Raw genomic sequence first — 22,283 nt, forward strand, 5'->3', positions numbered from 1 at the left:
TATTGCCATTTTGTGTAGTGTGTAACGTTCACCTTTATCATTATATTCCAGTATCCTCATAAAATATCCTTTTTTTCACTCACACAGTGAAAAAGGGATTTTCACAATGATATATATATATATTTATTATTATTTTTTTTTCTCCTATAGCCCTAAAACATTGTTTTAAATAATAAGCCTCATGTAATACAGAGGAGAGATTGCTGTCCTACCTAGCAAGCACCCAATCTTAGTAAACGACAGGAACAGGTGCTGCCGTCATGCCTTTCTGCACACTTTTTAATTAAGCAAAATGATCATGAAATACGAATAAATTAGAATGTACAGTTGTGGTTTATTCATGTTCTTGGTTTTTGAACTGCTCGTTTTCAGTTTGAGTGTTTTGGGATGTGTACTGAACTGTAGACTTTGGTCAAGTGGCTTAGGGTTAAAACAAACCACAGTGCAAAATAAAGCAAGTGACATTTCATTTAAGCCATTAGAAGAGCAAATCTATGAGCTCTGAAAGTTCAGTTTTCACTACGTGCCAATTAAGTTTGTCTTAAAGTGGACCTTAACTTAACGTTCAAACTTTAATAGCTTGGAAAAATGTCAACATACTACAGCAAATTGACCGAACTATGTGAGCAAGGCTCATCGCTATGGTTTTGCTAAGCAGCTAGGAGGTCTTAAGGAGGTGATTGTGTGTTTCTGTGTGTGCACTGTTGTGGATTTGATATGTGTGTGTGTGTGTGTGTGTGTGAGTGCTGTAGTAATAACTCCCAGTGGGAGCAGATTTCTGTCTGGTCGTTGTGGTGACAGCATCAGCAGAGGTGATGGCTGTCCTCTCCTGCACTGGACAGTAATTGGCAATCCATATCGAGCTTCATCTCAAACACACACACACAGACGTCATATCCTATCAGCATCGCTACATGCAATTGCCATCACCCTGTTCCCCCAAGATCCAAACTGCAAGTGACGACACATGTGTGAATGTGTGCCTGCTACACTGTTGGTACCTTGCACTGACATACAACATACACATGGTAAACATCATCATCTGAATAACAGGTGGAGATCGGAGATGACAGGCAGATGACGGAGTGAAAGAGGGTTGGTGTAAAAAATAAACATGAGTTTACACATAGGTTTACCCTTCTACTCAGTGAGAATTCTGTGAAATGCTAGGATTTACAGCTACATGATTTGTATTTCACCAGCAGCACAGAACAGAACTGCAAAAATAATGACTGTCTTAAACAGGTTTCTAACATGCACCTCTTCTGTCACCGTGCAAAGAATTCCTAGAGAAAGTCCTGCTCCTGGAGGGCCAATATTTACCATACCTGCCCCAAAACATCTGAATAGATATTGTTGGACAGTAGCTGCATTACCATTACAGATTTTCACAAATCTTTAGCGGTATTTTGTAAATGTCGATAAAAAGTATTGCGAAATGACTGCGTTTCCATTAGCTGATGTTATGCAACTAAAACAATTTTTGTTTAAGTCATGACAATGGATTTTGGTAGGATTATGTATATCGCGGCCACTGCACAAGCCATTTTATTTAATCGAAGGAGGTGTAGGCATGTATCTTTACAGAAGCAGCACGGAGAGCCACTGCTGGGACATTTATACTTCAGTGCGACCACATATGAAGTGTTTCTTGGAGGTTATAGTACACTGAAGAATGATCAAATGACTTTTTACGTACATACCTGTGGAAAGAAAAAAAAAAATTGCGAAAAGTTATGCGAAATATATTGCATGAAAAACCACCCCACGCTAGCGTAAAAACATTTTTGCGATAAATGGTTGTTTTTGATGTTTCCATTAGGCACATTTTCAGTTTGCAATTTCAATTTGCACAATAAAAAGGGTAATGGAAACACAGCTAGTGGTCCTCCAGGAGCAAAATTGTACACCCTTGCCATAGCTACATTGTTCACTAACCCTAAAACCACTTTGGTTGTAGATATGTTGGACTAAGACTAAAAAAGACATCCAGAACAAGCTATACCTGGTAAAATCAGTCACATTTCAGGAATGCACTAGGTTTCTAAGTGTAAAAGTGTGCATAATAATTTTTTATTTTTTTTTTATAGAGCTTTAGAAGACAAGAGTCAAGAGTCATATTTGCCACTTTTAGTGCTGTTTGGAGCTTGACAGCCACTGTTCGCAGTCCACTTTTGTTGAATGGAAACAAGCAGCTTGGACTTTCTGCAAAACATCTCTTTTTGTGTTCTAAGAAAAAAAAGGCTTGAGAACCTTGGGAACCGTACATGAGGGCAAGTACATGACAGAATTTTCCAAATGATTCCTTTGAGGCAGTTAGCCGGTAGGGGAAACAGAAGAGGATATCCAGAAGAATGCAGAACATCAGAGAGAGAGAGTTATCGAAAGCTAGGCAGCAAGAAAACTGGAAACACATCGTTGGGCTGAACAAAATCAGGGCAAGAGCGCGAGGAGGGAGTGGAAAAAAAATTCAATATATTTTTAATCTCGCGGATGTAATGTGATTGCACAGCTGCCGTAGGCAGCAGATTTCATAAGCCAGATCACATTTCAGACAGATGGGGTCGGGGTGCTTGCGTTCAGGCCGATCTGCATGGCTCTGGGAGAAGTTAATGAAGGAGACAGAAACACAATGCCCTGTAATGACTTTAATGCCTTCACCCAGGGATTCCTTCGCTGGCCCTTGGGGGTCCAGAAGGACCAAATCATGTTAGTATAAAGCGTTGATTGCTCTTTTCTCTTGTCAGGGCGAGTTTGAAGACCAAAGGATGAAGAAAGAGTGTTAAATATTTGTCAGGTTTCATTATTTTATTGATTTTTGTTATGTGGCTTTGCACGTTTTCTTAGGGTACGTTCAGGCTTTTCTTTTGTGCACCTGACCTAATGGCCTGCTCCTCTTCCTGTCTTGTTGTTTTTACATTTCTCTTCTCCTCTAAGATAATTGAAAATTGCTACTGAAAATGCCAGATTAGTTTTAGAATATGGTAGATTGATGGTGTATTGCTGTATTTATCCAAGTCTCGACCAGCTAGTACTCCATTTGGTGATCTACCTAAACCAGCTTGGACCTACTACAAACCATATCAAACCATCTACCAATATTAAAACTGTGCATATTTTTACTTTTTTACTGTGCTTATCGTGAACAATTTGTTGGTTTAATCAAAGTGTATTAAGTTGTTCTTCCTCTAAAATATCTTCTCTTCTGATGACACTTGGATGACGTGGCCTATTGGATAATGCTAACCAATAACCAGGTACTTATTTAACCCAAAACTCATATTCAAGTTTGGCTTACTTTTTTTAATGATTCAATCAAATTCAATACCATCCTGACTATTATGAGTCACATAAAAATATACCATATTATGATAAAATAACTTGCAAACTTTGATTCACATTGAGTTTAGCTGGCTTAAGCTGGAGTTTTCCAGTTGGGAAACGTGCACTTGTGTATTCTCATGAATCGGCGAAAAAACAGACTACGTCCAAAACACAGCAGTTTTCATTCTAATTATAATAAATCTCATAATACTCAACTGAACTGCCAAGGAAACAAATTCAGTGTTGTCAACAGAATGTAACAACAGAATGTTTTCTACCTGTGTATGAAGTTGAATGGATCATTTCTAAATCAAGTTAGCAGACTAAGCTCTCAGGATGGCGACCGGAAACGATGGCGTTAGCCCTAACAGTGTGTTGTTATGGAAATGGCAGTGTTGAGGGCCAGGGGAATAAAGATCTGATTATTCTCCCAGAGCTTTGTTCTCATTTGAGAGGAACATATGTGTGTTTGAGTGTGCAGATGTAGGCGTGTGTATTTTGCTTACTCTGGTAAGAAATATGCACGTTATACAGTACATTTTAATTCACATGAAACACAGCTCATTTTTTAAGGAATGACTATGCTTTTGTTTCTTATTTAAGTGTTTCTTACATTAACATACACATTTAACAGTGTATCTCCAATACCACCTTTATTTGAGAACTTAGCATCTTAACGAATACAAACTTTCTTTTTGTGTGTGTTACATGTGTTCAGTCTACCATGTTAAGTGAACATTTTGTTTCAGACTCTCATATACACACAACAAAGGCTGTAATGCTGTAATGATCTTAGTAATGGCGTTATTAAGTCGACCGGAGTGACGACACTTAGCTCTGGGCATGAGCAGCCCAGTGTTTTTGTTATTTCTATGACAACAAAATGAGGAAATCTGGGAAAAAGAGGTCCCCCCTCTCATGTTACAGACAAACATCCCACCACACACACATACACACATCTTGAACACATCTACAGTACAGCTTTATAGGTCACATGCCTCTATCAAGATCAGGTGACCGCCGCCTTTGTAGGAAGATTGGAGGGATGAATTCTGTCAGAGAAAATTTACCGTGGTGTTAAACTCCAGCTGCGTTGTGGCTATCTGCTTTCCTCTCTGATAGAGTTTGAAAGCCCTAAACTCATGACACACTCATAAATTTCCCCAGACTTGTTTAAACCCCCTTTCACCCACACACACACCCACAATCCCCCTACACGCCGATAAATACTATGTTATATCAGCCGCCAAGTGTTCTGACAAAATATATATTATTTATATATTGCAGCAACAATACTGTATTGCAGAAAAATAAGCCAGTCTCTTAAAAGCACAAGGTTGTCCCTAAAGTAATAACACACACACACACACACACACACACACACACACACACACACACACACACACACACACACACACACACACACACACACACACACACACACATTTTCCTTAGAAAGCTGTGATGCTTTTATAAGGCACATATAGGGGACATCCTCTAAAAATGCTTCTTCTGTGAGTTTGTCCATACCATGCTTGGATATATGATCAGGGTGTGTTTATGTGTCTTTCCGCAATAATCATTTGTACAACATTTCACTTAGACTAAGTGGTAATTTCGCTCAAACTTTTCCTTTAACTACAATGGAATTATCATGATTTTTTTGGACATGACACTATGGGATGTACAATGGTAATATAACGTTAATTAAATAAAATTTTAAATTTTACAATGAAAACTTTTAAATAATTAAGAACCAACACTTATTAATATGAAGATGATGTACTTGCAGGTCTCTGCAGAAGCATTAGACACAGAACACATCCATAAAGTGAAGTGATAGGATGGATTGTGGCATCTGTGGTTTTAAAGGTCACATGAGACCCGACTGAAACCAAATGTTACAGCGTCTCTGTGTAACTTACACACAGACACATATTCACATAGACAGAACATGATTTGTGTCAGCATGTGTTACAACAAGTGTGTCTCCACGTCTGTGTGTCCAGCGTGTTGGAGAACATGTGTACGCATGTACAAAATGTCCACATGAGCATGCAGGAATGTGTCTCACTATAGACAAAGTAGTTTGGTGTATGCGTTTGTTTATGTGAGACATTCTGCGGCAGCTGTGTAATGAGCTATTCGTAAGAATGAGAACACAATCTCATATCCTTTTGACTATAGGCATAAAGGCTGGTCTACTTTTCAGCTTCTTCTGGCCAACATATGCCCACTTAGACAGGAAACAGCTATCTGACTGATATGTTAATTGACCAACCACAGCTTGTTTTGTTTTTATGGGCCATTTAGGAGCGGGTTTACCTGAAATACACACACACAGACACACAAAAATACCAATGCTATATCATGACCAATTCGTACGTATTTTACAAGGTGGCTAATTCGTACGATTTCTGTGAGGGGTACATTTAGGGCGGGGTTAGGGGTGGTCCTTTGTACGAATTCCTATAATTTTTGCCAGCTCATAAAATATGTACGGTTTTTCACAAATTATACATATTTTATGAGTAAAATATGTACGAAGTGCCATGAGTTTAGAGCTGAAAACTCTAAAAAAATGTCAAAAAAAAAATGTCCTTGTCCATAGCCAACATTAATTTACCATTTCCAACCAACTTATATCATAAACTTGGGGGGCACAGCTTTCATTTTGGTTTTTGTGGAGTAAATACAGAGATAAAGAGTGAAATTAAATCGAACCATATCATTAAATGTCCATCAAATAACTAAATGACTTACGGCAAAACTGGCAAATGAGTTTAGCATGCCGAAAATATTCCGGCAATGTTGCAGAAACATATTCCATTAGTTTCAGACCTATTAAAAGGGTCCGCACTTATCAGAAGGCAATTTCCTGTCGACGGTTAGACACTTTGTAGTCTAACTAGTTTTCCGTTGCACTTAAGAGCACCTAAACACACAAACAGGCCCACACGAACCGATATATAAAGACACACACACACAGCCCTGGTTAATTGCAGTGGCTGGAAAAGCATCATTAAGTAAAAGCGAGGAAATACATTTCTTAATGTGACTTAGTAATGCCCGGCCAATCAGACGGCATCAAAGGAATTAATGAGGGTGCTTTTGGGCTTAACATGAGAATGTATTGAAAGTGCGAACACACATACACATCGTAAACGCCACACGGATGCTTGCCCCCTCTGTCTTCTTTCAAACAGAGAGATGAAAGGAGTGTGGCAGCGAAGAGAACAGTGTGCCAGTACCCTGAGGCTTAGCGGACATACACACTTGCACATGTGAGAATGCATGCTCTTACACACATTTCAGGACGCACAGGGATAAAGGACTCTAATACAGTGCTATGCTGGGATGTGTGGGAAATCCAGTTGTTTATAAGCTAAAATCTTAACATCTCACTCTTAACATAATCCTTTAATTATACATGTCCAAATTGTCTTTAAAGACCCTATAAAATCAAGATTTTTGTGGCTTTTAGTGTAGTATGTTACCTTTGAGGCTAATATACTAGTGTACACCTAAAAAATGAAGTTTTACTATGATCAAAATACTGATGATTCATCTTTTTTGGTGTACTTTTGTCTAATAAAATGCTCTCTAGAATGGGAACATCCCATTTCCCTAAAGTATAAATACCACCTGGCTTTGAATAGCAAAAACAAGTTGCAATTCACAGTTCCTCAGAGTGTTTTTGAAACTGTAGCATCACAAACTGCAAGCTACTCATAATTTGAAGCAAATTCAAATTACCCTTGTGTAAAAAGTACAACCTAAGTTACTGAAGATCGCGGAGCTGCCATGCACCTGGAAAATGTAGTTAGTACAGCACTACTTCTTTGGTTATTTACTGCCAAACACCTCTAGTAGTGCTTATGTTTGTATTTTTTATTTTTTTCCCAAGCATTAATTGTCTGAGAAAGAATTGGCTGAAATGTATTCACTTTTAATGTCTTTTCATTGCTTTGATTAATAATACAAACTTTGAAATGTGTATATGAAATAAATACAATTTACCATTACAAAAGGAACCCATCAATATGCCCCACCCCAACATCCCATTCTAATGGGAAAGCATGGGTTACCTTTGTACCGATAGCATTCCTATGGAAAATTGTCCATTTGCAGACACATACATACATTGTTGTTGAGTGTGTGTTGAGTATGCGACTGATATTGTAAACAGAAATGGATTTTCATTTTCATTTTGCCATGAAACGCAAATACTCTCACACACAAACTGTAGAGCCCTTGAGTTCTTGTCCCTGAAAGTAACACGACACAGGACATACATGATAGTGATTACACAAAGCTTTATCAAAGAGCATCTATCTTTCTGTTTCTCCACTCCTTTCATCCTCTCCCCAACTGTCTTTCATTCTCACACACCTTTTCTTTAGGTCAGCGTGTCACGCTGCAGATCAGGTCATTATGAGCAACAGCAAAGAAAGAATTGTCACTTAGTCTTAAGATGTACGTGTATGTCTTTGTGTGTGTAGGTCATTGTGGTTATGCAGGTTTGGACATGTTGCTTGGCAAATGCAGTGATGTCATCCAAGGTTAGTTCTCCATCTGTTTTCCCTCTTACTGAACCCCTTCTGGAACACAAGAGATTATGTGTGTGTGGCAAAGCACACTGGACAAATTCAGTCTTCTCAAACTTGCATCTGAAAAAGAGAATTTGAGAGTTGTGTGCATCGTTGACTATCAGAAAAGATGGAAGTGCACCGCTTAGGACACGGGGGAGCGGGCGTCAATGCTATTGCAATTACAAGAGAGAATGAGAGTGTAGAAACGTGCTGTGATTTGGTGTGTGCATGAGCACGTCAGGGCGAAAGGGTTGTGTATGCTTGTTGCTGTGTGTGTGTGTGTGCTTCGTAGCAGTAATTGTAATGGGACTCGAGGGGTCTAGTTTTGGCTGCCTCGGCGGCCCTCTACTTTCATTCCACACCTTCCCCCCATAATTAGGATCCGAGAAGGCCTGGTAATGTCCAGCCTCCTGGGGCCATCTCACTCGCTCTGCCTCAGATAAGAGCCCTCGCTCTGGGCACGCAGGTCAGTGCGTAGCCCTCCGAGACGGCCGGAAACACATTCAGCGAGGGCGAACCATCCGACCGAGCACCTGGCTGCTACACACACTGATGTCCCCATATCTGAGAGCAAATAGTGAAGGAATAAATCCATTTTCTTCCACACTCCACATCTCATCATCGTTAAAAGGCTGGTTATTGACCATAAATTTGATCAGGCCATTGCCACATAAGAGATGCGCTTCTGATTGGCTATAAAGAGATCTCATTAGAACAAAGGCGTGATCCGATATAAACCCAGCCTGATAGGCTAATAAACGCAGACATGGGGCGCGCTGCCAGTAATGTGTTTCTGCTCGTAATTTTTATGGGGATGTTTAGGAAGGCATTAACAGGAAAGAAGGGCACTTGCTGTGCGTAACTGTGCTGTGATAGGGGAAACAAGGGTGTGTGAACGCAGATGTGTTCACACTTAACCAGATCTTGGAAGCACGGAGAGGGAACCATTGGCAACCGTGGAGAAGATTGATTCAGTGGTGTTATCTGAGTTTTGGCAAGACTGCTGGCAGAATGTTGGCAAATGTTTGTGCATATGCTGCAGAGGGTTTTTGATCGTTTGCTAGTGGCAGTAGAAAGGTATAAACGATTGACTGGAGAAAATTGGAAATGACAAGGTAAACAGTTCTGTTTCCACCTAGGGAGTCTTGCAGAGCCAGACTTCAGTGACTATCAGTATAGATTCTGGTCCACACTGCCACTCATTCTGGACTAGAAGGACCACTTAAGACTGGGGAATGCTTTGTTTATCCACTTGCTGTAACGTCTTTCTGAGTGTACTTCACTGACCATAAACTTGTAGGGAGACGTTCGACATGCTTGACTGATTTTTTACCTTACCTGCAGCACTCAGTACAGAGTTGTCGTCTGTAAACTCTTTCATACTCAAGTTGCACAAATGAGAATATCTTCTGACCACCTCACTTATCCATTTTTTTTGTTGTTTCTGCCTACGTCTTCTGTTGTTTTTATTGGAATTTTCCATCTTTTTCTTTGATTTGTTCAGGGTTTCTCAACTCTGGCCCTCAAGGTCTACTGCCCTGCAGAGTTTAGAGTCTCCAACCCTGCTCAAAAACAACAAGGTAATCACGGGCTGTGTCTGAAATCACCCAATACCCTCATTTATTAGGCTGCGGACATCTTCTGGAATTCATTTGGCACAATCCTAACAGTGTATGGGTATTCTCTTGCACAGAGATCTTGAACCCTGTTCCTGGAAAGCCGCTGTCCTGCAGAGTTTACCTTTGACTTTAATCAAACACTCTCGAACCAGCTAATCAAAGTCTTCAGGGTTGTATGAAAATCACAGACAGGTTTTTTTTTAAAGCAGATTAGAAATACATTTTCAGGACTACCGTTATCCAGGAGCAGAGTTGAAGACCTTTGTTTTAGCTGTTGAGTGTACTTCGGTTGTACACTAATGGGATTGAATGCGTCCACTCGATAATGTCCACTGTAGTTTTAGACACCACTACAAATAGCTGTCCCCTTAAATAGTGCACTATATAAGGATATATTCAGTTTTACTAGAAAATCCAAGGTCAGTTTGACAGGATTCGAGCCAACCTCTGCAGGACTGTGGACCTCGAGGGCCAGAGTTGAGAAAAATTCTGGAATAACTTTTGAAAGCAAAATTTTGATTCAATCAGTGCAGGCGATTCAAGGCAATGCACAGAAGACGCATTCAATTGCAACATGATGAAATCTGTGCATGCAACATAGGGGCAAATGGACAATTGACCGGAATTCTGCAGATTCAGATGGGATAATTGTTGGTTTCTGTAACTGTGTCAGAAGAATGGGCCCCATTTTATATTAAGTGGTCTTATCTACTATGTACTTACATAAAAAAAAAAAAAAAAAGTGCAATGTACTCATTGTGTTCATATTGTATCACAAAACACTTTTGCTACTATTGAAGTAGGTTACTGGAAAGGTTAGGGACAGGTTTAGCAGTATGGCTAGGTTTAAGGGTGGGTTAAGGTGTAAGAGATGGGTAAACAGTGCAATTATAAATGTAATTAAAGAAATTAATTATAGATGTAATTACATGCAGGTATTATTTAAAAAAAAATACTATGTAAAAACATGTATACACAATAAGTGCATTGTATCAATTGATTAATTTAAATATAAGTACATAGTAATTAAGGCCACCTAATATAAAATGGGACTGAAGATTTAATGTTACATCTTCCTTTTTTATTGTAACATTTTTCTCTCAAAAGCCCTGCATTTGTTCCATTCTCTCCATTTTGAACACAAATATGTCCCGTAAAGCAACTAACAACAGCATTTTTTTTTTTTTTACATGAAAGTAAGGGGCAGATAAATCTTAAATTTGTGATATTGGTTAGAATAAAGTCAGAGAAATAGAAAAATAGCTGTGCTCATGGATATTTCCCTAAAAAAAAAAAAAAAGAATAACGCTGTAAATCCGGCAACCAGTTCTACCCAAGGAATTTGACCTACTATTCCACCCAGACTGACGCTGACTCCCAGGAATTGCGTAAAGTCACCTAATCAAATTGAAGCTTGATATTTTTGTGTGTTATATGCATCAGACAGCTAGTGAATGGTCCTTGAACGTGCCATCTGAGGCTAATGCCACATGGGTATCTCTCACACATACAAATGTGTTTCAATCATTACAAGTTCTCAGCAATAACAATTATTATGATGATGCTGATGCTAATGATGATGATGATGACCCCTGGGGATGAAGACAGCGAGAGCTCCCCAGGCTGCTGCAGAATTATGGGGTAGCAGATTAAAGGCGGAAAGAGTGGGGCGAAGACAGGAAGAAGAGAAACATATTTTGCTAAAGTTTGTTGATGAGGTTGGCCATGCGTGGCTGATACAGTCACATCAGTACGACATTAAGCCAGCGTAACCACGGAAACACACACAGGGATTATATCAAAAAGAGAAAAACACAGAACAGCGGAGAAGCAGAAATTAAAAGAGTAAAAATATGGCAGGGTGTTGCCTAGATTCCAGCTGCGCGTGTGTGTGTGAGCGTGTGCACGCAGCGTGCTCATTAGTGCTTAGCGAAGACAGGAAACAGACATACTTTTCTTCCTGTGGAAACAGAAAAAAAGGGAAAGTTTAAGTGTATGCCACCACAAACACACACACACACGGCCTGAGCTCAGTCGCCTGACTTTAATCAGACCTAAGACTCCACTTAACCGTCATACAACCTAAGCTTAGCACAGCTGCCTTCTCACTCACACACACTTCCGACTTTCACTGAAGTCTCAGTTTTAACCAGAAAGACAAGTAAAAATAGTTCCATTACTGATCACACTCAATCTACTCTAGCCTTGTTGCATAATCACCTGATCACACTTATTTGGGATGACCGCAAGCACATATTGCAACCCAAATAAAGGGATTTTAGCGCAAATAAATATACCATGAAATATGCAATATTTAATATATTTTTAATAATGCAAGTACAAACATTCCTATAGGGCCATGTGTGTATAATTAAACAATTAAAATATATTTTAATACTAAAAATTAAAATTAATTAAAAATGTTATTTATATCATTCTTTTTCTGTGCAATATCATTCATTTATTTCATGATTTCGGGGTTAATATGAATAAATTACTTTTCAGGTGTATGTCGCTGAATGTCTATGAACAAAACAAACAATTAATCACAATTATTTGTATTACAATCATTCAACAGCCAAAATGTTATGATCATTACAGCCTTAATCCACTCTCACATGCAGTAAACCAACTTAACCTAGAAGAACACACAGACACATAACTGGCCTCTTGCACAGGACCACATGCTGGATTTTAATCTTGAGGAACTGAAAGTTACTGGGCCATGCCAGGGGACAGTGTGTGTATGTGTGTGTGATCCCTCTAACAAGCGTAAGGCCCGTTTTTCTCTCAGCAGTGGAGTGAAACATAAGACACAGTACAGACAGACAGCTACAATTAAGATTAAACACACACACAACACAGTTGGAGTCAAGAACTTCCTGTGTGAGCGCTAGCTAATGTAACATTGTACACACTCACACACACACACACACACACACACACACACACACACACACACACACAGCAGGAATTTTCTCAGCTGGGGTTAAGGGATAGAGGAGTTTACAGACAGCCAGCGAGGCAGAACAACGAAGGATAAAAGGGAAGAAAAAGAGACAAGAGAGGAAAAAATACTAGATGCTAGCATGTTTAGCTTAGCTCAGCTATCAGAGTGTCAGCCTGAAAACGAACAAAACACTTGCAGTAAAACATGAACTCAATGCAATATCAGAGTTCAAATGGTAGCAAATGAACTTCTGAAATGATGTCTTAAAAGATTTGAGACATGAAACCTTATTGTTGTTTCAAAAAACACATTAAGCATAAGTATAAATTTGTGTCCCGTACTACAGTGTTCTGTGAAGAAAACAGTAAAACAAAGTATTTACTATGTCTATTCATTTCGATCTCATTTACCACTCATTTGTTTTGAAGATGTCGACTTCTGTGTGTCACAGTAAAATACAGGTCATCCTCTTCCCACAAATGTGCCTCATCCAACAAACCTTTAAAAACTGGGCTGTAAAATCATAACAAATGATATCAGCGTGTGGTCAAAGAGAGAGAGATTGTTTCCGTCTTGCGTGTATGTGCCATCTCTCTCTCCCAAAGCAAAGCATCTGGAAAGACACTTCGCTCTTTTTAATAAAGGAGTGCAGTGAACATGAGGAGTGTTTCTCTGTAAATATGCATGAGGCTACAGAATCCAGGCAGTTCAACAATAATCCTGCTCTACTGTTAACCGGGAATTTTATAAAGGAACACACACTCACATATAAACAGCATGGTGTGTTCATACGCAGTCAAAAGTGTCAAAATATATTTCCCCCAGCGTACTTATAATGTAATATTCAAAGTTCCCAGATGCTTCATGCTAAGCTAAAACTAAAAGTTTCATTCAAACTTGCGATTAGCATAGCAAAGAGTGTCTGTGGGTTTATGTAGCCATTCTTACAATAGCCAGTGTGCTCAGAATCTGACTGGATTGATTTGCAAAACTTGAAATTACCATTTTTTGAATCAAATTTAATGTTAAGGTCAGTGCAGGACTCTAAATGAATGGCATTTAGACTTTAGCATTTAGCATTTCGACAGCATCAAAACACTCTTGTTTTAAACAAAATACTTATACCCTAAATCTGATAAAATCTCCCTATGGATACATTTAAAAATGTCCTCATTCATAAATAAAACAAAACAGATTGTGTTTCGCAATTAAATCTGTTGAATTCAAGTATGAATTCATTATAAATAGCTTCATTTCAAAACAGTTGAAGTCTGTGGTATGTTGATGCATGTGCGTATGTATGAGTGTGAGAAGAGAGACAGTGCTACATTTCACAGCAAGGTGAAACATCCGTGTGCTAGTTACATGGGTAGAAATGTGTGTATGCCTCTGTGTGTGTGTGTGTGTGTGTGTGTGAAAGCTCTATGAATGGTTCCTGAAGTGCTCTCCTCAAACATAGCTGCAACACATTCTCCTCTCTCAGAGCTAGCGTAGGAGGAAACCAGCACTGATATGCCTCTCTGGATTTCAACCTTATCATAGAAAACTGCCTACATACACAGAACGAGAGAGAGAGAGAGAGAGAGAGAGAGAGAGAGAGAGATGACAATAGGCTCTGTCTCTCTCTCAGACAGTCAGACGTTCAGTCCGGTTTTAATCACGGACATTCAGTGCGGCCTGAAAAGAGTCTCTGTCCTGAGCCCTGCACTCTCCTACAGCTTAAACAATGCACTCCTCACACACACACACACACGTTCAGATTCTCATTAAAATCCTGTGACCATTTCCCAATTGCCTCAACCAGCCAAATGGGGGAGAAATCTGTTTCTGTGTCTCGCACAAACACACGCACAAAATTCAGAATAGCCAGAAACACGAAAGAGCCATATTAAGATACACCAGTAAATTCCATGTCTCAAAGGTTGCTATTTTATTGTTTAGGAGATTAAGATGTAAAAAGATTTCAGATGTTTTTTCAGAAAAGTTTCTTATCATAAAAAAGACAGTGAGACATATAGAAAAAGTATCAAGTTATTAAATTAAAGTGGACATCATAGCTTAGATCTTCTTAGAACTTTGATGAAAAAGTTCATATTGAGACCTCCTATTATTCAATATTCTGCCTCCCTAATCCTACCCAATACCTAAACCTAACAACTACCTTATTAACTATTAATAAACAAAAGGCAAAAGTTGTAGTTATTAGTTAGTTAATAGTGAGAACTGGACCTAAAAATAAAGTGCGATGTGTGATTCTTGTAAAACTCTACAACTGTAGGCTTACTACAGTTTTGCTACAATTTTATTTTATTTTACTTAAAAGTTTAAATTTGCTTTTCAATGAATCTCATTGCTGTCTGTGAGAAACTACTGAGATATTTAAGAGATGTTTCTTATTAAAGGAAATGTATGGTGATTATGAGTTTCAAGGAGACTGTTATTTGGGGCACAGAAGGTACAGCAGATGATCTATATAAAAAAGTAGTACAAATTCTATGTCCCCATCCATCTTCTTTCCACTTTTATCTCTCGCAGTCTCATTCTTTCGAGCATCTATTGTTCTGCCTGCATTCATTTCCCTGTCTCTCTCTCTCCTTCAGCTGTAATTGTGATGGGTGAGCTGATAATTGTAATTACGTTCTCTAGGTAGAGAGTGTGTGTGAGGGGTGGGGGTTTAACTTCAAGGGGTGCAGACCCATCTGGGTAGCTCACACAGGCTCCGAAAATGTCAGACTGTGGAACAATATTGGTCACACACACACACATGCACATACACAGACAGTATAATGGGTACACTGACTAGACGGCGGAGGGCAGTGCATCGCCACACTGACTCGAGCCAATAATACAGAACACTGGATCCAGTACACACACTCATCAAATGTTGTCTTCACCTCCAGCCTGCACTGCCACAGCGCTTCCTCCACCTCTTCCTCATTACCCTGAGCTTTCAAAAGACCAGAGTACACAACTAAACCAGAAAACAAATATACACTCATCTATCTATCTATCTATCTATCTATCTATCTATCTATCTATCTATCTATCTATCTATCTATCTATCTATCTATCTATCTATCTATCTGTCTATCTATCTATCTATCTATCTGTCTGTCTGTCTGTCTGTCTGTCTGTCAGTCTGTCTCTGTCTATCTGTCTGTGTCTGTCTATCTATCTATCTATCTATCTATCTATCTATCTATCTATCTATCTATCTATCTATCTATCTGTCTATCTGTCTGTCTGTCTGTCTGTCTCTTTCTGTCTCTCTGTCTGTCTCTGTCTGTCTGTCTCTGTCTATCTGTCTGTCTGGCTCTGTCTGTCTCGCTCTGTCTATCTATCTATCTATCTATCTATCTATCTATCTATCTATCTATCTATCTATCTATCTATCTATCTATCTATCTATCTGTCTATCTATCTGTCTGTCTATCTATCTATCTATCTATCTATCTATCTATCTATCTATCTATCTATCTATCTATCTGTCTGTCTGTCTGTCTGTCTGTCTGTCAGTCTGTCTCTGTCTATCTGTCTGTCTGACTCTGTCTATCTATCTACCTATCTATCTGTCTATCTATCTATCTGTCTCTATCTATTTATCTATCTATCTGTCTGTCAGTCTGTCTCTGTCTGTCTGGCTCTGCCTTCCTTCCTTCATCTATCTATCTATCTATCTATCTATCTATCTATCTATCTATCTATCTATCTATCTATCTATCTATCTATCTATCTATCTATCTATCTATCTATCTGTCTGTCTGTCTGTCTGTCTATTTCTGTCTGTCTCTATCTGTCTATCTATCTATATATAGACAGACATAATGGAGGTTAGTTATTCTAGATACATAAAGATCTTATCCTTTTTGTTGCTGCGCAGTGCCCAGACCTGTTGGTGAGGAGTGACGTGCGCTGCCATGTGCGTCTGAGGCTGGTACAGGTGCAGAGATCAGCATGGAATGCCGTTCATCTGCGTCGCCCGTCTGTGCACCACTGTCTGCAGCCAGCCGCTAATGCCGGGGATAAGGGACAGGCTAACGGCATGATCCGCCCACCCACACACACGCGCACAGAAAAGCCACTCAGCCAGATAATTACGGATGCGTCCTGGGCAGAGGCTTAAACACACACTCGGAGCCGTTGCCGCTAACAGCGTTCATTAAAACCAACACTGCAAAGGTCAGAGGTCACCCACTGCTAAAGACGGATGCTTGCCACTCCATTACCTCTCTACTAGCGCTACTCTCTCTCTCTTTCTCTGGCCTAAAAACAAGTTGTTTTTCTCGCTCTGCTAAAACGAGTGAAAGACAGAAGGATGTAAAAAGACAATGAGAAACCAAGTTTACCTGCCATCAAGCGCAAGAACACCAAGTCTCGTGTTTAAATATGCCTCTAATCAAATCATCTCCCCCGCCTGCCTCTCTGCTAATTCAATAAAGGCAACAACTTGTCATTGTTATTTAAAGTAATTTTCAATGTAATCAAGTGGTATTAATAAGCATGCTGCCTCTCATTACCGACTCAACCTGCCTTCCGAAGCGCGCAGAGCGCAGTGTGTGTGTGTCAGCGTGACAGAGAGGCTGTTGTGTGGCTGTATGTGTGTGTTAGAACATTATGCATGTGCTTATGACTCATTGTGTGTGTGTCTGTGTGGGCGGACATGAGTTCCATGGTATTTTTGTTCTTGTTGCTTGCAGTGACAGAACGGAGTTGCATCTCTTCGCTTCGTTTTCGCACAAGACATTCGCGCAAAAGTTCGAGAAAGGTAAAGAACATAAGAGGCAGAGGTGAACATAAGGCGATGATTCTCTTACAGAAGTTAAGAATGGCATAGATAGATAGATAGATATATAGATAGATATATAGATAGATAGATAGATAGATAGATAGATAGATTGTTAACACTATTATCCTAGCATGACATCCAGTTCTTTTGTAAGTGCAAAAATGCATTGAATGCAAAAGCAGCTGAAATAAATCTCCAAGTCTGTCATTCAAACAACATCCGTGTTACAAATGCATCGACCCGTCTGAGGGAAAAGTGGGATCATGACAGAGTGATCCTGCAGAGAGCTGAGCCCTAAAAAGAAATGAAGCACGTCGGAAATTTCCACTGCATGGATCATAAGAAAAATGTGACATCATTACGATGCGTCATATTCAGATGCAATCCAAGATGATGTATTTGAACTAGGCAGAAATTATTGCGAGCTGACGGCGAGATGTTCAGAGGTGTCGATTCGGTAAAAACTTCAGGAAAACGCAGACGCTGGAGTTTTTGTTTGCGCACCACGTCAAAGTTGCGCCCGGAAAAATCAACTTAATAGATAGCAAAGTTATTTCTGGATTTATTTTATCTGCTTTCTCAGTCTGTTTTCCCAGGTTTTTACTCAAATAAAAGATGACAGAAGAAAAGGGTTTGAACTAAAGGAGAGATAATGAGAAAGTTAATCGGATGCAACACAAACACACACACACACACACACACACACACACACACACACACACACACACACACACACACACACACACACACACACACACAAGTGAATGCCACTGAGTACCCTAGAGCCACATAAGAAAGAGAGAAATGTAAAGAGACGCAACAGAAAGACAGGGAAACTTAAGCTGGTCTTTATTAAGGCAGTCCGGCAGCTGCTCCTCTGGCTAATATAGAGCTTCCACACTAATAAAGAAGAAAAAGACAAATAGCAATCAATCACACATCCCCCATCAGCCCCTTTTCTCCCGCTCTGAACAGAAGATTATGCCCCGGACGGCTCTGGGGTGGAACTGTGATTGTGAGTGTCAGTCAGAGAGAAAGAAAAGGAACATACTGACTAATAGTGCTACATCGATCGGGAAATGTCTACTTAAATGCAGCAGTAGTCTGTCACCTACACACTAAGGCTATTAAAACAGGACTGTACATGTGTGTGTGTGTTCTAGTTTGTATCAATATGGAATTCGCACAATGTGCGTTTTCGCATGCACACGTTTGAGGACGCATATATGCATTTTGGTGCAGTCTGAGCCGTGACCTGCTTATCGGAATAAATAACTGACCAAAAATAACACTTCTTCTGAGAGAGCACAGCGTGTCATCTTTATACCCTTGATCTATTTCCATAATTCAGTGTGGAATACAGCGGCGCCCCAATTTACAACAACCCAGAATCCTGAACTATATATGAAGATCCAGAGTATTTATAGTTCGCTCTTCATACCCTCATTACAAATATGTTCATGAACGCTTTTAAAGCTATTAGTAATTCTGACTGAACCTTTTATGTATTTGTCCAAAACATCTAGGATGAAGCTCAACATTTAACAACTAATATTTATTTATTATATTATGCAGATTATCAGAAAAATACTAAATGACTTTTGGAAAAGCTAATATAATATAATATAAATCTTATTTTAGGGTCATAATGTTGTCCTCTAAAAGTGTTTCCGAGAACTAATGCGGAAGGATTTGACACCATGACATGCTTTCTGTGCTTTCAGTTGCCCTTCTATACTTCCTCAAAAAAACTCAGAGAACTGAGTTAACACAATAGCTGTCTCAACCCCTGCGTTTTTAACATTTTAGGCACTTTTAAAAGCAGCTGTGATGTTTCAAAACGACTATAGATCTCCAAAGATAATGGTTATAGGGTTAGGGTCAGCTGTTTATAATGCTCAGTCTTGGTAGCTCAGTTTTGACACGGACTTGATAAATATCCAACAGTGTTTAAACTAAGGTAAAACGAAGAAAAAAACTTCAAAGCCGCGCATTTGTTTGCGCAATAGACGGAGATGCGCAACACCATGTGTCATATCAAGATTCTAAGGAGTCTTTAAACAAAAAGAAAAAGGGAAAAAGAAACAGCCCAAAATGTCAAGTCGATTGACTTAAAGTGCTTAAATGAAGTATTGTATAAAAATCTCGCAGCGATGCGCACCGCGTCTTCTCAGCATCAGCACCATCATCCCGCATCACAGATGAGTTGAGACGCGCCCGGTCCGGTAAGACTCCTCAATTCCCGGTGCGTTCGGGGGAGGGTTTGGTCGCTCAAGGGGTTAATAAGACACTCCATGCGTCAGACACATGACAGCATATGTGCGGACTCAAGGAGAAAAAAAAAAGTCCCACACACACTTTTTCGAGCTGAAATTGCACACGCAGACGTACGCAATTCTCACAACATTCATGTTGGAATCGAGCGGAGGGAAAGAGCGCGTCCTCAGCGCGGGCGAGATGGAGACACTCGGCTCTCTCCGCATGTTCGGCTCGGGTCTTACCTTAACACGTTCCAGCTCTTGAGAGGGTCCAGGTCTGAGATTATAGAGACCATGCTTGAGGCTCGGGCGGCTCGGGCTTTGCTCGGACAGAATGCGGCTGATTGAGTGAGTGAGTGAGCGCTGTTACTCCGACTGTCTCTCTGCACTGCTCTGAGTGTGATAAGCGCTGAGAACAGGCTCTCTTTCCTCCGCCCCTCACAATCACTCCAGCTCTGCCTCTCTCTCTCTATACGAACCTCTTCTGTGTAATATCCGACTCAACGTATGCAACGGTTTCCGTAGACACTGCCGAATGAATAGCCTACCTGGTGCTTTTATGCTCCTTGTGAATTTTTAAAAGAGATTTTTATAGAGGCGGGCGTCTATAACTCTGTGTTATGATACCAAGTGCCAACGAATTTAAAATGGCATACTGTTCTCCACTTTAAAGTCTGAATTCCACAGTTAAAACAGGTAAGTAGGCCTATCAATAACGCTTTACACAGTCACGTTTCATATTAGGCGTACTTAAGTTACGATTCAAAGCATATAATACAGTGTACTTAGTATGTACATACTGTGCTGTTCTGCAAAACTTAGAAGAGAAGGTTAGGGCTAGTCTTATGACTAAGGTCACTGATGTTTTTGCACACTTTGCAGAACCATTAGTCACCCAGACCCCATGGGAATAAATAAATAATAACGTTTAGATTGGTTTAAATTAAGATGCACATTTTTAAATCAAGATGTCATTCAGTAACAACACAATACGACAGTAAGACATATGGGATATAAAAAGCTATATACAGTTAATTGTTTAATAATGATTACAATAATGCTAAAAGTCATAATAAAGTGTGCAATTTACTCCACCAAGTAATTACAAGTGCTGTCAAACAATTAATCGCATCCAAAATTAACATAATATATGTTTGTGTACTGTGTATATTATTATGTATATATAAATACACACACATGCAATATATATTTGAAAATATTTACATGTATATACATTTATATTCTTATATTTTATATTATATATAAATATATTTAATATATATACATAACATGTTTTTCTTATATTTATACATGCATATGTTTGTATTTATATATACATAATAAATATATACAGTATACACACATATATTATGTAAACAAAAACTTTTATTTTGGATGCGATTAATCGCAATTAATCATTTTACAGGACTAGTAATTACACATTATTTACATTATTACCCAGATAGCACACGTACATCTGCAAGATGTCTGCTAAAGATCTTGATCTGGAAAGCATCTGCTGAGTACAAATGTCTGAAATATGTTTTATATACATTCTTAATCTTAAAGACATCTAATATATGTCTATTTGACATTTGATTGGAAATGTCCAATAGACGTATTTCAGATGAGCAAACACGTCTTGCAGATGTAAATACAGACGTCAAATAGACGTCTCTGTGATGAACGTGTGCTATCAGCCTGAAATATTTTGTTGTAAACCATACCAATGGTCAAGAACAGTTCATCAGAGTTAATGGGTTTCTTAGAACATTTTCATCTTAAAACAGCCATCTTAAAATGGAAATGCTGTTTTGTCATAAACTGTTATTTGTTGAAGAAGATTGGGAACGGTTAGGTCTGTGAGTCAAATGAGAAGACAGACAACCATTCCACGTGACATTATTGTATCTAACAAGGCTTACTTCCTGTTTGACACATCACCACATCCTGTTTTAGGGCTACCACCTTGTCTGTGCTTTAACTGCAGATATTTACCACACAGAAACTATGTGAATTCAAATTAATGAAAGTAAAACAACTTGCAGTGTTCGTATTAATGAAAAACCTGGTCAGTTTTCTTGTACATTTTGTGCATGTGTTTAAAAGTGAGTTAAATAAAGAAATAAAATTGCATGCATGAAGTTTGAATTTCCTGCGTATCTCTTGCTCAGTATCATAAGGTCAGAGTTCTCCTTCCGTTTATACTGTAGCAGGGGCAGAAAGGCAAAAACAATAACGTAAGAATATAAGAAACAACAACAATAATACAATAAAAAACAATCAATCTTCCATTAAAAAAGGAATTATTTTCATGTTAAAATGTGAATTTGTATTGAGATTTCTAACCTACTCAAAGTAGGCCACTATGTTTGAGAATGGTTCAGTTCTCTTGAAATTAAGAGTATGGATGCATTAAAGAGATAGTTCACCCAAAAATAAAAATTCTGTCATTAATAAGTCAGCCTCACATCGTTCCAAACCCATAGGACCTTTGTTCATATTCAGGACACAAATTAAGATATTTTTGATGAAATCCAAGAGCTTTCTGACCCTGCATAGACAGCAACACAACTGAAATGTTTGAGGCCCAGAAAGGTAGTAAAGACATCAGTAAAATACTCAGAAGTAGAAAGTAGTGTCGTGAACGTGCGTCAAAGACTGATACAGAAGAGAAGAAATTGTTGAATAAAGACATTGTTTTTGTTTCCTTCATGCACAAAAATTATTCTCATAGCTTCATACAATTACAGC

The 22,283-nt window shown here is 39.0% G+C and overlaps 1 protein-coding gene across 1 annotated transcript in view; it reads right to left on the bottom strand.

The window, feature by feature from the left end:
* The window catches only part of celf2 (cugbp, Elav-like family member 2), a 146,275-nt gene extending 126,239 nt beyond the window's left edge, over positions 1–20,036 (bottom strand). The window contains exon 1 of the mRNA XM_042722244.1: positions 19,773–20,036. Within this exon, the coding sequence (XP_042578178.1) occupies positions 19,773–19,825 (53 nt within the window). The 5' untranslated portion in view covers positions 19,826–20,036. The remainder of the gene's footprint in view (positions 1–19,772) is intronic.
* Positions 20,037–22,283: the final 2,247 nt, after the last annotated feature.

This window comes from Cyprinus carpio, chromosome B4 (genome assembly GCF_018340385.1).
Source record: "Cyprinus carpio isolate SPL01 chromosome B4, ASM1834038v1, whole genome shotgun sequence".
NCBI classification, from domain to species: Eukaryota; Metazoa; Chordata; class Actinopteri; order Cypriniformes; family Cyprinidae; genus Cyprinus; species Cyprinus carpio.